We start from the raw sequence: 17702 nt of genomic DNA, 5'->3' as shown, positions 1-17702 counted from the left end.
GCCAAGCATTTGCAGGGCCTGGGTTACTGAGTAGCAGAAGGAATATGTTTGGCTTCCAGAAGACTATGGAAGGATAGGCATTGAGGCCAGACATAAGAATAGATTACTTCTCTTGGTGCTTTTCTGGACCAAGGGATATTTGCTGTTATATTGTTACTTAACATGTGATTATAGTATCACTGTCAAACTCTATAAAGTCAGAGTCCAGGCCCTGCTCTAAACCTGTTAAGTGAGAATATTGATTCTAACAAGACCTCCCATGACCCATATGCTCAAGAAAGTTTGAAGAGTGCTGCTTGAGAGTACTAAGTTTGGCTTTGAGCCATCTCTTATCTAGTCCTTTCTCTTTCATCTCTTTGGATTTTTAAAAGTCCTCTCTTTTTCTGCTAACAGTATTATAACCATGATTATCTTTTGGTCAAGTTTAATATTAATAATAGCTATCCTTTATTATTTGCCTGCCACATGCCAGGCATATTTTATACATGATGAAGTTGAAATTGTGTGACATGCCCAAGACAAACAATCAGTGAGAAGTAAAGCCAATGCTCCTGGCCAAATCTATAAGCCCCTGAAAGCCTCAACATTTCCCCTCAATGCTACCCTAAAATAAGAAGATAAATGCTAACCAAGACTTCCCAAAGAGGTACAGAGGAAATAAAGGGGAAGGGGTACCCAGTCCTAATTTCCCCAGAGAGAAAGGCCCCAACATACTTTCTGTTCTGAAGAAGCTTGCATAAGCTCTTGCAAGAACCATAAATTACTGGATTTAGAGCCAAAGGCCAAGAGAAACTAGAGTAAGAATAAAGGGAATTATGACAGGAAAACCCTAACTCTATATCCCCAAGAGAAATTAAATTCTGATATATGAGCCTGGAGTTAGAGGTACAAAAAAAAGTATATATAGGACTGTTCTTGGTTCTGGCTAGCACACTGATCAGAGAGCATATCATTAAGAGCACCAGACTTGAACCTACAACCAGTACATTATATTATGCTATAGCTGGAAGGGTTGCTCATGACAACTGATTTCAAGGTTGTATTTTTGAGAAAGGAAACAGAATGCCTAAGGAGAGGAATTGCCATACGTCAGAGTAACTTCATGGCAGATCCTAGGGATGCTTATCACAAACACCACTATTTTACATTGCTAATGGACACCTTTTCTGGAGCAGAAGTCAGTGTGAAACTAAGTTTTCTTTGGAAAAGAGCAGATGTTCAGTTGTCTCTTGTAAGTGAAGAGCCTATAAATATGCTGCAGAACATTCATAAGTATTTTATATTCCAGAGGAAGTTCACCTTGGAAAATGTGTAAGTCACTGGTCCCCAGCTTTGCAAAATCAGTTGTAGTGCCACTCCTTTGGAATTGGGAACTGCTAAGCCTGGATACTCTGAGCTTTCCTTTTCTGAGGCTCCGAGGACCTGAAGAGATGGCTGGGTGGGGTCAACTCAGTCCAGGAAGTTCAGGAATTCTTTTAAGTGTATGTATCTGGAGTATTTTTTCTCTCACTTACGTGTATTTTTAAAAATTCCTTTTAGACACCCGCTTTATCTTTCCCAAACATCATTTCCTTGCTCCTTTCCTGAGTTCTAGCAGTAGCTGAGGGTCCAGCTTCCTTATTGGTCTTTGAGCTGTGGAAGGGGTGGGCCAGAACTCAGAGAAGGTGGGAGTCAGGAACAGGAGGGGGCTGTTTATGCTGCTAGAACTGCCTTTCCTTTTTCCCTTTGCCATCAGAGAACTGGCTGGTTTCTGGTTTCTGGAGCACTGTCTTCATTATTATTGAGCCCTTGACACTGGCTGTCATTCAGTAAGGCTGTGGCCACAGCAAGGCCCAAGCAGGCTGATAGTCATACCTTGCTGTGCATGCTACTCGTAACTATTCTTGGAATGGGAACCTGGCTGTGCCTGAGTACCTTGGTTGACATTTAGGATCTTAGACTGCTGGTCTTGTACCCTAGGAGGTTTTAATTAGAGAGCAGATGAGTCCCAGCTAAGAGAAGATGCTGACTGGAATAGATGATGGTGAAAGTGTAAGCTAACTGGATTCTTCGTTCTCTTCTAAGCCATCTCTCCACCTTGGGCAACTTCCATGGTAGGTATGGCTACCTTGGCTCCTACTTTCCTGCCCTCTCCTGCTATCATTCTTCAATATCTTTGTTTTCTTCATAATACAGGCATTTTGGAGTAATAAATGATAGAGTATATTCAGTGATAGTGCCTGAATTAGCCTTAGGAGAAAGGATTAGGGATGGAGTCATCCCTATTTTGGGTCCTAGGCTGCATGATTGATGGTCAAAACTTTCTCTTGACTCTCCTTATCTCTCACTATCCCCTTTATCCACTACAAAAGATATTTTCAAGTCCAAGACTATGGAGATCTCATTTTTTTTGTTTTATTTACTTATTTGTTTTGGGTTTTTATTTTTTTAACTTTTTATTAGCATTTTCCATGATTATAAAAAAAAAACCCATGGTAATTCCATCCCTCCCCCAGAGATCTCATTTTTATGACCACTTCTTGAGGAAATTGATATAGTAAGCTTCAGACATGTAAGCTTTCTAAAATAGATCCCTTTGGCAGAAAGCATCATGTGATAATCTAGAAAGAGCTGGAGGATCTGAGTTTTGATCTCAATTCTACTGGTCACGAGCTGTTTTCCTGCATGTCTGTTTCTTTATCTGTGAACTGAGTGTAAAAAATAGTTCTTACACATGAGGTTGGAGTAAAGATTATACAAACTAATATATGCAAAGCACTTAGTACCTCACACTTCTTCATTGTGTTCAGTAAGTGCCACTGTTGTCTTTTTGTAAGTTTATAGAATATCTTTGTCAGGCATTGTGCTGATTGATTTTATCCATGGGACACATTTTATCTAAATTATAGCTCATGAAAAATATATTCTCGTCTCCCTCATTTTACGTGTAGAGAACTTGCAACTGAAAAGACTGGTAGTTGAACACTTCCCTAAGCATGTATAATGCCCTGGATTCCAACTCCAGCCCCAAAAGAAGGATGCAACTCAGAAAAATGTCTTATCTAAGATCATGCAACTAGGATTTTAACATAAGTATGAGCTGACTGAGTCTAGGGCAATTAATAAATGATAAGAGGCCAAATATTGGACCCTACAAGAGAGTTTCTTCTCTTTCCCAAACTAGAGTTAATTTCATCTCTGGTTCCATTTCTTTCTGTTGGGATTTTCCTCCTCTGAGTCTTTCTTTTTCTTCCCCTCGTATCCCTAAAGTCCTCACTGGCCTCCTCTGACTCCTTTGTGATTGTTTCCTTACTCATGGAGAGAGTAAGTGACCTTTGAAAGCTACTTTAAAAATGTTTTTATTTATTTGTGAAGACGGAGAGAGAGAGAACACCAAGGTCTGTTGCCACTGCAAGCTTAACTGCAGAGCATGTTCCACTTTGTGCATCTATCTTTATGTGGGTACTAGGCAAGCAAAACCGGGCCAGAAAGCTTTGCAAACAAGTACTTTTAGCCACTGAACCATATTCCCAGCCCTGTAGTCTATGTTTTAGTCTGACAAGGAATGGTCCAGCAGACTATTGATAGTAGATGGTTAAGTACCTTTGGCGGGAGTAACATTGAGCCTTTTAAAACGATGTGAGAGTTAATAGTCATTATGATAGTACCTGCTATTTACACCAAGATGTTCTCTGGATTCTTTAAGAATACTATCTCTAGTTCCTACAATAACTTAATCAGATGAGAATTCTCTAATCCCCATAATAACTTCTCAAGTAGAAAACTGAAACTCAGATGATTTTAACTTACATAGAATTAGACATCTGAAATGTTAAAGAGTTAAAATTTGAACCAAATCATTCTCATTTGTCGTTGTCTCATTGCCTTATGATTTAGGATAATTGGTAAAACACATCTAATACACATGGAAATGATAGTGAATAATGCAAAAGAGCAAGTTATTGTGGACTGAATTGTGAAGGCTAGATTACACAGGACAAACTCGCTGGAAGACATTGCACTTGGGCAGCTTGTGTTTATTTATTGTAATCTGTATAACTTCAGGGTCTCATTTTTATAAAGATATACAAATTAATGACAAATGGAGATGGGTCTGCAATGAGACTTCCATGGGAATGAGCACTTTAAGAAGTAAGCCACTTGTCTAGTGGAACAGAAGTTAGTATGTAGTAGACATGGGATTCAAACCAAAGAATTCTAGCCTCAAAGCCTAGGATAAATTCTACTGGAAAATTAGAAGCTGAGGCACAGAATTAGAAATGTAGGCAAACAGCTGCAGGGTGTGATTGGAGTCCAGAGATTGAGCTGTGCTATAAGATAGAGGTGTGCTATAGAGGCTTTAAATGTCTAACAGAGTTTCTATTTGAAGGAGAACAAGGTGACAAAGAGGGAGCTAGTGAAGATTCTTGAGTAGGGGAGTGCCCCTAGTCCAGGTGGTATATAACTTGATAGAATCTAAAATCTGGGACTGGACATGGACAAGGAGGGACTGTCTGGCATATTGGCATAGTATATTGAACACCATGTTGAGGGCATGTACTAGAACACAAGGTTGTAGTGGTGGATTCTGGGAGGAGATCTCAGATTTTGTGTAAGAGTCACAGAATGTAAGAGAGAGGGAAGAAAGAGGGAGAGAAATACAGGGTGAGGATGATCAGATGGATATGGGGCATTCAAGCAGAGCTAATCATAAAAGATGATTTAATAGAATTTGGTATTGGGTTAGATGCTTGGGAAGAAAGTGGAATCAATGCTGACTATTTATACAATATAGGACCCAGAAAAGCTTCAGTTTTTTATGTGGGAAAAGGACTCAAAATAGGACAGGTATCTTCTTTCTTACTATAATCTCAGTGCTTGGAAGCATAGGACATAGTAGATGCACATAGCATATAGCCATAGTAGTAAACCTTTTTTATACTGGTACATGCTTGATCAACATTTATTGGCCACATGATTACTGGGTAAGCACCTATAGAGATTTCCCAGTACCATAGCTTTATGTGTGAGTTTCCAAGCAAATACAAAGCAAGCACAACCTACGTGGCTTTCTGTCACCTTCAACCACCTTGTTGTGTGCTCTATTCCATAAAAGAACAATGTGATTATGAAGATAGTTTGCTGCCCTAGATCTCTTCCCCCCAAAAATTTACCCATTACTGCTGTGGCTCTGACCTTTGACAAATAGCTTTCTCTGTCATTTTTCCTTTACTTTGTCACTGTCTGGCCCATTACCATTCAATCTTATGGCCCTAGCAAGACCTGCTCCTCATGATTATCATTTTAGGCCTTGGTCATACAGCGCCTGGATTTTCTGTTGTGTTTCTAAAGGAGTGCCATTTCCAGAGAGCTGGGATCTTTCCTGTTGACTCTGCCCACCAGGCTTTTGGAGGTAGACAGCTCAATTGTCCCACTATGTAGCAAGCTTGCTGACAACAGGAACCTTTATCTATACGATCAGTGTCTAATATGGAGCCTTTGAATAAATTAGTAAATAATCAATCATGGACTTATCTCCCTGTTATCTACTTATTTTACACCCATTTCTTTGACATTGCTGTTAGTCTATCATCTATTTACCTCTGCTATATATTTCCCCCAAGTGTTCTCAGAATTTTCTCCCATGCTTTCCACCATGACCTCTTTTTCATCTGTAGCATCTACCTAGCCTGCTGCTGTTTTCTCCCTGTTCTCATGAGTCCTCCTTCTCCCTCTCCCATTCTCCCTTCTATCAGTCATCTCTTTCTCCTGACCTTACCATGTTCCAGATGTGCTCTTCCTTACTTGCAGGGGTGGCAACTAACCATATCATGTGTAGTATGCCAAGGGACAAGAATGATTCATGTATAAGCAAGTCAGCACAAAAATCATGACCGTTGTCTTCAGCACCAGACAGAATCTCTGACTGCATTTGGAGCCTTGGCCTCGGACGTGTTTCCTATTCCTCACCTTTGGTCTGTTGAGCAGTCAGTCTCCTCTTTTAGCCATTTCAGTCTCCCTTTGCTCTTCATCACTTTGTTCTGTGTCCCCTCACAAAAGTTGGATCTCCTTCAGCCGGGCGTGGTGGTGCACGCCTTTAATCCCAGCACTCGGGAGGCAGAAGTAGGAGGATTGCCATGAGTTCAAGGCCACCCTGAGATGACAGAGTTAATTCCAGGTCAGCCTGGACCACAGTGAGACCCTACCTTGAAAAAAAAAAGTTGGACCTCCTTGATGCAAATTTGCCTACAAATATAAGTGTCTCATGTCTGTGCCATCTTAGCCTTCATTCACTTAAGTTCTTTACCATGCTTTATTGCAATTAGCTCAATCACACTCATGAATCTGCAGGCTCTAAAGGGCACAGTTTATGTTTGGCTCATGTCTATACTTCCAGAACTGCAGATGGTATATAATAAGCACATAACAGACACTTATAGAATGAATGCAGAAATATTGGAGAATTCACAGTATAATGTTGACTTGTTCAAACTTCTTTGCCTCTACCTTTTGGAGAAAATAAAATGGGAAAATTGGTCAGATTGTTTTTTGTTTTTTCTTCTGAGGGTAGGCTAACTATTCATTAGTCATCAATGCTAATATTCTACAACTATATATATCTATAAAATATGTGAGCATATTTGAGAATATAATATGTAATCTAGCATTAGTGTATACACTTAGGATTCTTTCATGAACAAAATATGACTATGAAACTGACATTCTATATCTCCAGTAATTATCCATGCAATGAAGAAGATTGGAGTACTAGAGTTGGGGGGACACTCAGATTCCCACACTAGCTGCTTGTATGGTATTCTACCTCATTGAAGCAAAAGAAAGGGTGGAGGCGGAAGATGCCTGGGAAGTGATTTCAGCGCTGGTTCCTTAAGATGACTTCCTGTCTTTTTCTTGCTGTAGGAGGAACGCCCCTGTCGGTAGGCCACACTCATGGCATGTGGCCAAGCTACTGGAGGGATGCCCTGAAGTGGCCACCACCATGAATTTCCCTTCTGAAACCTTCAGTTTGTCCTGGCATTCTGGTTGTAACACAAGGTGAGTCTAGGGCCCTTCCCTCAAGATATTCTGGAATGTGGACAACCTAACCACTCCTTGTCTGATTTGATCCCTTCTGGATATTTTAGAGCCAAAAGTGATATAATGGAAAATGGTATGGAGACCCAGAGTCCCTGGGTTCTTGTGTAAGCATACTGCTAACTATGTGACTTTGTACCAATCCGTATCTGTACTTTTACTTCTTGAAAATGTTCCTTGAAATATCTCATTTGGCTTGAAAAATACCACACTACCCTTTTCATCCTATTATATCCTATTTTATGACGTGTTCTCTTTTCTTCATTGCTTTTTTCTCACTATTCTCTTAGTGTAGGACAAACCCAGGATTCTTTTCTGGAACTCTTTTCTATCTAGTCACTCACTAGGAGCATGCTCCCGTTTTCATCACAGAGCAAAAGCCTCCAAAATAGCGACCTCTCTGAGTCACTGTTCTACCTCAATCCAGGGACCTTGGTGTTACCTCTTATTGTTGAAACACTTATTCAAGGAAAGCCCACTTTATAGCCAACTAAGAGCCAGGCAAAGTGCTTTCTGCCTTTTCCCTTCAATATTAAATCTTCCATCCAAGAAGGGCTTTCTGTTATGGAAGTTTAGGAAAGGCAAGGGAAACTCACATTTGTCCCAACTTGGTGAATTTATTTGGCATTGGAAGTCAAGAATTTGGGGCAGTAGCAGTCTTATTATAGAAGAACATACAGAAATACATTTGGGGCTTGGCTTGCATTTGAGTGTGAGTTTGTTCAGCAGGAAGGGTGGTGGGGTGAGCAACAGGTTCCTTGCCAACAAGAAACTAATGTATTCCTATCCCGGAGCAAAAGTGAGTACGATGACTAAAGGACCATGTACTGAACAATAATAAAAGGGAGCTAGTCTGAGGGTCTTATGAGATGCTGTCTTAGCTCAGCTGTGGTTATAGCTGGGCTATAGGCTTTCTGAGAGAAATTATCTACCTTTGGAGGAGCAAAGACAACTGTAGCATTAGTCCTATTAGTAGAGAGGACATAGAGAATAATTGCAACAAGAGAGGAGCTACTACATGTAATGAACCCTTACCAGCTGCCCGTGCTCTGACAAGGGTTTTGTATTTATTATCTGATATCATCTACACAGCAACCTTCTGGCTTTACATATTACTATTGTCCCATTTAAAAGATGGTATCAAAAAGGAACTAAGGGCTGGAGAGATGGCTCAGCAGTTAAGGTACTTACCTGCAAAGCCTAACAACTTGGGTTCAGCTCTCAGAACCCACATAAACCCAGGTGCACACAGTGACACATGCATCTGGAGTTCATTTCTAACATCTGGAGGCCCTGGTGTGCCCATTATCTTTGTCTCTCTATCTCTCTCCACTTGCAAATACATAAATAGATTTTTTTAAAAAGAACCAAAATATTGGACACAGAGTGTAGTGAACAGCTTTATGTTTGCTGAGAAGAACTTTCAGAAGAGGCAGAGTTATGGAGGAAGGGATATTTATTGAAGCTTAAAGACTCAGGAGAAGTTCCATAATAGCAGAAGTAGTTGGCCCCCTCTTAAAGGATCAGGCAGAGAGAGAGAAGCCCTAAGCCAAAAGCCATATAGCACACTTTAGGAACTCACAGGTAGAACAAGGCACTTTGCATATCTTCAGATTGGAATTTTAAACCCACCACCACACTTTAAGATTATCCCAGTGACACTGCCTCCAGCCAGTTGGCTGCAGATCCAAACTACAAACTATAAACTTAAAAAAAAAAAAAAGAATATATCGAGGGCAATCTATTTAAACTACCACATTTTCCCCCTGGCCCCCAATAGATTCAAAACCATAATATATTGTAAATTGTGTTCAGTCCAATTTCAAAGGTCCCCAAAATCTTTACCAACTTAAGATAGTAACAAAGTCCCAAGTCTCATCTGAGATTTAAGATTGTCTCTTAGCTGCAAGTACTGTAAAATCAAACAAGTTATATACTTTCAGCATACAAAGGCACAGAGTTAAATTTTCAACTGCTTTAAGGCATAGCAAAGAGCAAGTAGAATAAAGTAAACTCAACCACATCAAGCAAACATCAAACTTCTGTAGTTTAAGTCCAGTGACTGTCAGTCTCCGGATTTTCCAATGCCACCCCTCTAGCTGTATCCAGGGAGAACTTCCATCCCTAGCTAACAGCCTCCATGGTAGCCCTTGTACAGTCTTGGTATATCCAAAACATCTTTAGACCTCCATGTAAACCACGGTCCTTCTCTCAAAGGCTCTTTCAGTCTACCAGAGTTATCATGCCCTATCTTATTCTGCATATCAGCAGTGGCTCCTGGAGCTGTGTGTGTACATTTTGACTCACTCCATGTATTTTTTTCCCAAAACTAATACCATGTGTGTAGGACACAGCCATATTCTTAATTCAGGGACAAAATAAATTGTAACCTTGAAAAGCAGATTTCTTTTCCACTTAACTCTTTCCCAAAAGAGTTTGCATTTCTATTATAGTCTTTCCTCAGACATCCTGTTTATTATTTTACTGTAAAGTAGTTGGGTGATATTCCTTAAGATTGCTAATGTGTTGATAATAGCAGCTTTAGTAACCTAAAACCAGTCTTAGTTCCTGTAATTTTAACTTGCTTGAAGTTCTCAAACTTAAAATCTTAAATCTCTCAGTCTAATATTTTTCAGCCAAGCACATGAGCCCATTACAAATTTAACCTTAATCAAACAATCTGTGCCTGGGCCGCAGAATGCAGCCAGCCCTTAGGTCAGTAGCCCACTTTCAACAAAGTCCCCTGTAGTTTTTCCTTCCCCTTAGAAAGCTCATAAGCCAAGCCTTGAAGTTCAATACTGTCTGCACTTAGCATTCTCAAAGTCCCATCAGAATAGTCTATGATACTTGGCTTACCACTCCAGAAGGTGTATTTAGTTGTAAATACCAAGTCCATGACCATCCTCCAAAACAAAAGTTCTAAAAGACCAATATCCAAATGTTCAGGTTCATCTCACCCTGCTTGTGGTACCAATTTCTGTAGTGGACAACTTTAGGTTCACTGAGATTAACTTCCAGACCAGGTACAGTTATGGAGGAAGGGATATTTATTGAAGCTTTCAGATCCAGGGGAAGTCCCATAATGGCAGAAGAAGTTGGTCCACTTTCATAGGTCCAAGGAGAGAGAGAGAGAGAGAAAGAAAGAGAGAGAGGAGCCACAAGCCAAAACCCACACAGCACACTTCAGGATCTCCTAGGTGAAACGAGGCACTTTGTATATCTTTAGATTGGAATTTTAAACCCACCACCAAACCTTAAGATTATCCCAGTGACACCTCCTTCAGACAGGTGGCTGCAGATCCAAAGTACAAACTAACAAAACACTGAATATATTGGGGGCCATCTATTCAAACTACCACACAGTGACCTGGGTTCCAATTGCAGTTCAGCTTCTTTAGCAGAGGTGAACTACGATAAACTAGTCAGTTTGATTTGCCTGTCTAATTGTCAGTATTCTCAGTTATTAAGTGAGGGTAATAATCTCCCCACCTTGGCTTAAAATAAAAGATTTCAAAGTGTCTGACAAATTGTACGTTCTCAGTAAATACCTAGGATCACAATTATTTAGAAAAAAATAGAATTATCTAGAGATATAGCCTAGAAGTAGAGCTTTTGGCTAATATGTACCAGGCCTCTGTTTCCTCCCTAACTCCACAAATAGAATAGAAATAGTATAAAGCAACGCTGAAATCACAACCCTGAATATGCCACTAGTTAGAGCTTGTAAAAATTACCTTCTCAAAGTCACTTCCCTTTATAGAGCTTGCTTTATTGACACCAGTAGCTTTCAAAGGTATGATCTCTGGACCAGAAGCCCAAGTAGCACCTGGGAAATCGCTAGTTGTATGAATTTTCAGGATGTAGCTAGACCTGAAAGTCTAAGATAGTATAACAAACCCTCCATGTTTTTGTGATGTACATTCAGGTTTAAGAATCCCTGTTCATGAAATGGACTGGCTAAAATTGCATCCATGCTATAGGTATCACCTCTAATACTGACATAGGGACAGCTCAAAAGCAATTTCAGGCTTGATATTAGCAGAAACATAGTTCATAAATCCATGGCACTCTCCTATTCTTTGCAATGTTTGTTCATCCTTGTTCTGATTCTCATCTTGTTACCTATATTCTCATGTACCTTTGGTGTCCCAGTATCAATTTCCTTACCTATTTCTCTTTTTTCCTCTTTTGCCCCATTGCCCTTGCACTTGGGACATGTATTGCACTGGGCTTTCCTGCCTTTTACCCTGGCAGGAATGACTAATGTGGAAAAGGGGTCTGATTGCTTGGCTACCTAATGAGTATGCCCTGTGTCTTACAGTGACGTGTGTGTACAGTGGTGTCCCATCTCTCGGCACTGCAGCACTGAGAAAAGCAGTTCCATTGGCAGCATGGAGAGCCTTGAGCAACAAAGCCAAGTCACCTATGAGGGCCACCTCTTGCCCATTGACCAGAACATGTACCCTAACCAGCGTGACTCAGCCTACAGCTCCTTCTCAGCTAGCTCAAATGCCTCTGACTGTGCCCTTTCTCTCAGGCCAGAGGAGCCACCTTCAGCAGACTGTGTTACACCAAGCCAGGGGCCAACTAAAGCCATCAATGGTCGACCTAATGTGTCTGAGACCTCAGGAAATAGCCAACACATCAGTGGGGGCCATCTAACCCCTACCTCCCAGACATCACCTTGCCAACAGGAGGACCATCACTCAGGGCCTGCCATGATGGTCAGGGGCCCACCACAACCTCCAGTGAGGCGAGACAGCCTTCAAGCCTCAAGAGCCCAACTCCTCAATGGAGAGCAGCTCCAGGCTTCTGAGCCTATGGAACCCATACAACAGAAAGAAAAAACAGGCTTGGAGACATCGATACCACCAAGGAACCCTAACCGGTTCTGCTGCCTCAGTGGGCAAGACCAACTGAAAGATGAAAACCATCAGAACTGTGAGCTCAACCAGCCTCCTGAATCCAGCCACCAGGACTCTGAGAATCTTCTGATAGAAACCTCCTCCAAAGCCTCCAGCTCTTCAAAAGCCCATGAAAAAGCATCCAGCAGAGAGTTCAGCCCACTTATGGAGGCTTCTACAGACCTGGCTAAGACTTCATCCTTTGGCAGCCCTCCACACTTCCCAAGACCCATAGAACATCGTCATAGTGCTCCTGAACAGCTGCTGGCATCCCACCTACAGCAAGTGCACTTGGATCCTAAGAGCAGCAAAGGGATAGAGGTACCAATTGTGCAGGATGGACACCAATGGACGTTGTCCCCTTTACACCTCAAAGGGAAGAAAAGTCCACATCTTGCCCCTGGAGGCACCCAGGACCATCCCAGCAAAGAAAGGAAGAACACACCAATGGATGATATGCCTTTGGGTTCAGGGCACCAGAGCCAAAGCAATTCTGCACACAAAAAGACTGATGGACACCCTATAGAACAAACTTTCCTGAGCCCAAGCAGAACAAATAGAGAAGGCAATGAATTGGCTAGCCAGCAGGCTTCAGCCTCTGGCTCCCTCATTCAACAAACCAGAGACTGTTCTTCAACCACAAACATAGCATGTGGTACAAAGACAACTTCTGAAGGTAACAATGAGCCCAAGGAATGTGGTCGGATGGGTGGTAGGAAAAGTGGAGGCCCTCGGGGCCGCTCCATCCAAAACCGGCGGAAGAGCGAGCGGTTTGCTACCAATCTGCGTAATGAAATTCAGAGGAGGAAAGCCCAGCTTCAGAAGAGTAAGGGTCCTTTGTCACAACTTTGTGACACTAAGGAACCAGTGGAAGAGACCCAGGAGCCTCCAGAAAGTCCTCCACTCCCTGCCTCTAACCCATCTCTTGTGTCTTCATATAAAAATCTGCATAGCCGCAGAGACAAGCACTTCAAAGAAAGTATGCTCCTTAGGGCTAGGTCTTCAGAATGTCTTAGCCAAGCCCCTGAGAGCCCAAAATCTAGGGTAGGCTTAGAGGGACGAATGAGCCCTGGCCAGAGGCCTGGTCAGTCCTCCTTGGGCCTGAACACTTGGTGGAAAGCATCTGACCCAGCCCCCTCAGACTTTGAGGCAAATATTCACCATGGAGTCTGTGGAACTCATTGGAGATGGTCGCCAGAGCATAACTCTCAGCCAAATATGACACTATCTATGGAAGGCCCTTCCAGCCCAGATGACAACAAAGAATTGAAGGCTTCTACTGCCCAAGGTGGGGAGGAAGCCATCCTCTTGCCCTTTGCAGACAGAAGAAAGTTCTTTGAGGAGAGTAGCAAATCCTTGTCTACATCTCATTTACCAGGTTTAACCACTCATAGCAATAAGACTTTTACCCAAAGACCAAAAGCTATAGACCAAAACTTCCAGTCAATGAGTTCTAGCTATAGGGAATTAAGACACCATCCCCTGGACCAATCATATCTTGTTACAGACCAATCATATCATTCCATGTCATCCCTTCGGTCAGAAACTCCCACTTACTCAGAATGTTTTGCTAGCAAAGGCCTAGAAAATTCTTTGTGTTGTAAACCACTACATTGTGGTGATTTTGATTACCACAGGACCTGCTCTTACTCCTGCAGTGCTCAGGGAGCTATAGTCCACGACTCTTGCATTTATTGTTCTGGAGAAATTTGCCCTGCCTTGCTAAAGAGAAATATGATGCCAAACTGCTACAACTGCAGGTGCCACCATCACCAGTGCATCCAGTGCACAGCTTGCTATCATAATCCTCAGCGCAGTGTCCTGGAAGACAGCAGCTTGGCACCTAGCAATGCTTGGAAACCCAGGAAGCCAGCAGTACAGGTGAGGACTTGGTTCTTGGGTGGGTGAGCTTTATTAGTCTCTTTGTGAGAAGGAGGCTAGGTAAATCATCTGAGATTATAATAACTATAATTCCTTTAAAATTTGTAGCCCTTTCTTTAGACTCCTCCACCAAGATTGTAATATACCTGTGCAACTTGAGAGTTCAAGAAAAGTAATGTTTGCTCCCATAAATAAACAGAAATGGAATTTGTTTCCTGAGTGTAAAATTGGTATTAGTGACCTTAAACAAGTCATGCAACCAATTATAATTTTAAGTTATATGATTTTTAAAGGGAAATATGTTCATCTCATAAAATAGGCAGCACTAAGAAAAGTATTATTACCTCATATTTAAAATAAAATAAAATTGTCTGTCAGTGCATGGTTTGAAACAGCACTTATTGCTTTGTATTTACTACTTAAAAAAAAACATTTGGAGCTTTAGAATTTACAAATAGCAGACTTTGCTTATAGAGACTATACTTATAGTTTCATTTTTTCAAAGACAGCTGTTTTCCCTATTCTCTAGCCTGTTTCTGTTGGAGACTTAAACTGGCTGCTGTTCTACCCTATTCATAACCTACCTCCCTAAACACAATATCCTGCCATCCCTCAGGGTACTTTTGGGAGGCTCCCATATGCCCTTGCCTACTTACTGCCATGGCCTCTCTAGTGATAGCTTTGGGCTCTTGCAGACAAATCAAATGTTAATTCTCATACTGAAGTGCTATTTCGCTATTTCACAGACAAATACTTCTGAGATGGCTTTGTGTTTGAACCCCCTCAATCTATAATCTTTAATAAAAGGAACTTTGGAAGTGTAATTAAGTCTTATACCAAAGAGTAGACACTCCAAAATTCCTAAATTCCTTTTATAACATGTTCTAAAATATCTCTTTTTCATTTAGAAGTAATCTTTTTAATTTTTTAATTAGTCTTTAAAATTAGCATACAAAGTAATGGCATTTTTATACATACTTTGTTCTTCTTGTTCTTCCTCACTCTCTCTCCCATCCCCTTACTCCCTTCCCACTGGTCCCTTTCCTTCCCCTAACAGCCCCCTTTCTGCTTTAATGTCACATGTATTATGATACCCTCTCTTTTTTCTTCATACCTCTCTTTTTTCCTCATACCTTAATATCTCTTATTTCCCTCTCATGGTACCTTTTCTTGGCTTATGATGAGAAAGAGACAGAGAAAGAGAGAATATGAGAGATCACTAGGATCCATATATAACATAAAACATTAGAACATGAAGTATTCACCTTTGTGAGTCTGAATTATTTTGCTTATCATAATAATTTCCATTTCCATCCATTTTCCTGCAAATGTCATGATCTCATTTTTTTCTTTATAGCTGAATAAAATTCTATTCTGTGTAATATCTAAAAGTCCTACCACAGAGATACTTACACATCCATGTTTATTGCTACACTACACACAATAGCTAAGAAATGGAACCAGTCTAGATGTTCATCAAAAGGTGAATGTATAAAATGGCTCTTCTGTTGGAAAAACAAAACAAAACAAAACATGCAGGACAGTGTTTACCAGCATGGAATGGCACAGAGTTTAACAGCCAAAGGGCATGAAAGCATACTCAGTATCATGATAGGGGTTAGATTTACATGAGCATATCAACCCAACAAATGTATACTTAATATTTGTTCATGTCACAAGAAGCAATTTTTGCTTTAACAAGTTATAAGAACGGTATTTGAATGTTGAAGTGCTCTTGACATATACTGACGTATACAAATTATAGTTTGAGCATACAAATCTTCCATATATTTTGGTATACATATCCCTAAGAAGTCATGGTTTTGATGGTATTGTAAATAACATTGTTTTCATAGTGTCAAGGTCAAATTCTGTTACTTCAACATAGAAATGGAATTGAACTTTGTATATTAGCCATGTGTTCTACACTCTTGCCAAACACACTGATTAAGTCTAGTAGCTTTTTGGTAGCTTACAGAAGATTTTGTACATAGGCATTCGCATCAACTTGTAAAAAAAAAAAAAAAAAACTTAAGTAGGTATAGTGGCGCATGTCTTTAATCCCAGCACTAGGGAGGCAGAAGTAGGAGGATTGCTGTGAGTTTGATGCCAGTCTGGGACTACTGAGTGAGGTCCAGGTCAGACTGGGCTGGAGTCAAACCCTACCTTGGAAAATAAAAAGTAATTTTTTTTAAAAAAGAAAAAGAAGGAATTTCACCTTTATTTATACTCTGGCAAGGTCAGGCATGTTCAGGGTAGTATGGCTGAAAACTTACTTTATTCTAGGTATGTACTTTCCTGGGGAAGGGGGCTTTGCAGTAGTGGTTAGGATCTCCAATACAGTGTTCAGAAGACATGATGAGAACAAACATTTGTGCTTTGTTTTAAATCTTTCACCATGAACATTAATTGTCATAGAGTTGTTGTTTTATAGTTGTCCTTTTTCAGGTTGAGAAACTACTTTTTCAATCTTAGTTCCAGAGAATTTTCATTAGGAGTCCTTTTTGGATTTTTTTTCAAATGCCTTTTCTGTATCTATTAAGATTGCCATATAGTTTTTCTTTTGTTTAATTATATAGTGAATAAAATTGATTAGTTCTAATCAACAGCATATCATTACCAGGATAACTCCCTCCTGGCCATGATATAATACCCTTTCTATATGTTCCTAGGTTTGATTTATTACTATTTAGGAGTGTTTCATCTATATTTATCAGGGATTTTAGTCTGTAGTTTATTGTAAAATCTTTGCAGTTGGTGTCTAGGTAATGCTGACATTAAAGAATGAATTGGAATACCTTCCCTCCTGTTATATTTTCAGAAACAGTTTGTATAGTATTGGTATTAGTTCTTCCTTAAGCATCTCATATTCATCATTAAAGTCATTTGGGTCTGAAATTTTCTTGGAAATATTAGCTACAAATTGAACTTCCTTAACTGATACATGGTCATTTACATTGTCTTATTTCTTCTTGAGTGAACTTTGGTAGTTTGTGTCTTTCAAGGACTTATTTCAATTCATTTAAGTTTTCATGTTAATGTAGATAAAATTGTTGGAACTTACTTTGATGTACATCCAAGAATTTAAGATGAAATTGTTAATGAGTAGAGAAGTAAATATATGATGAGATAAATATAGCAAAATGTTAATTGTAGGATCTAGGTGGTATGCATATGGGATCGCACTATAAACTGCTTTCAACTTTTTCTTTTATTATTAATATTAGTAGTAGTAGTAGTAGTAACAACATACTTTGTACAGATTCATCATGTGTAGGTATCCTCTTTTCCTTCATTCCTGCCCCTATTCTACTGGGGACCCTCCTCAGTGGGGTTGCAGGTATTCCCTATAGGATTGTGGTTTGTGTGTTGTGGGTGCAGCAGTCAGTTTTTTTTGGTGGGGGGAGTGCCTCTGGGCATGATGTCTCAACCTTTAGCTCTTACAGTCTTTCTGCCCCCTCTTATGCAAAATTCCCTGAGCCATGGTGGGTGAGTTTTAAGTCTACTTCAGTGGTAAGCTCTTAGGAGCCTCTGTATCTCTGGTCTGGTAAGAAGTTTTTGATATGTTTAAAAATATACTCAATGCTTTAAAAAGAGAATAAGAAATACAAAATAATGGTTAAAGGTTTTTGGAGCTGGAGCAAGACTGCCTGGGATCCTATTTTTCTCCATCTAAAAATGAGAGTAGATCTAAGGAGATTGATCAGCAGTTAAAAGTGCTTGTTTGCACTGGACATGATGGCACACGTCTTTAATCCCAGCACTTGTGAGGCAGAGGTAGGAAGATCTCTGTGAGTTTGAGTCCACCTTGAGACTACAAATGAATTCCAGGTTAGCCTGAGC

At 40.3% G+C, this 17702-nt stretch overlaps 1 protein-coding gene across 3 annotated transcripts in view; it reads left to right on the top strand.

The window, feature by feature from the left end:
* Positions 1–17702, top strand: part of Shroom4 (shroom family member 4) — a 235121-nt gene that overhangs the window by 175527 nt on the left and 41892 nt on the right. For 2 of the 3 annotated variants that reach the window (XM_045140084.1, XM_045140086.1), the window contains 2 exons: positions 6901–7035; positions 11396–13859. In XM_045140084.1, the coding sequence (XP_044996019.1) occupies positions 6901–7035; positions 11396–13859 (2599 nt within the window). Of the gene's footprint in view, positions 1–1822; positions 2094–6900; positions 7036–11395; positions 13860–17702 lie in introns of those variants that run through there. The other variant, XM_045140085.1, reaches the window with a different exon arrangement.

This window comes from Jaculus jaculus, chromosome X, assembly GCF_020740685.1.
Source record: "Jaculus jaculus isolate mJacJac1 chromosome X, mJacJac1.mat.Y.cur, whole genome shotgun sequence".
NCBI classification, from domain to species: Eukaryota; Metazoa; Chordata; class Mammalia; order Rodentia; family Dipodidae; genus Jaculus; species Jaculus jaculus.
This window is presented reverse-complemented; position numbering and strand designations above follow the sequence as displayed.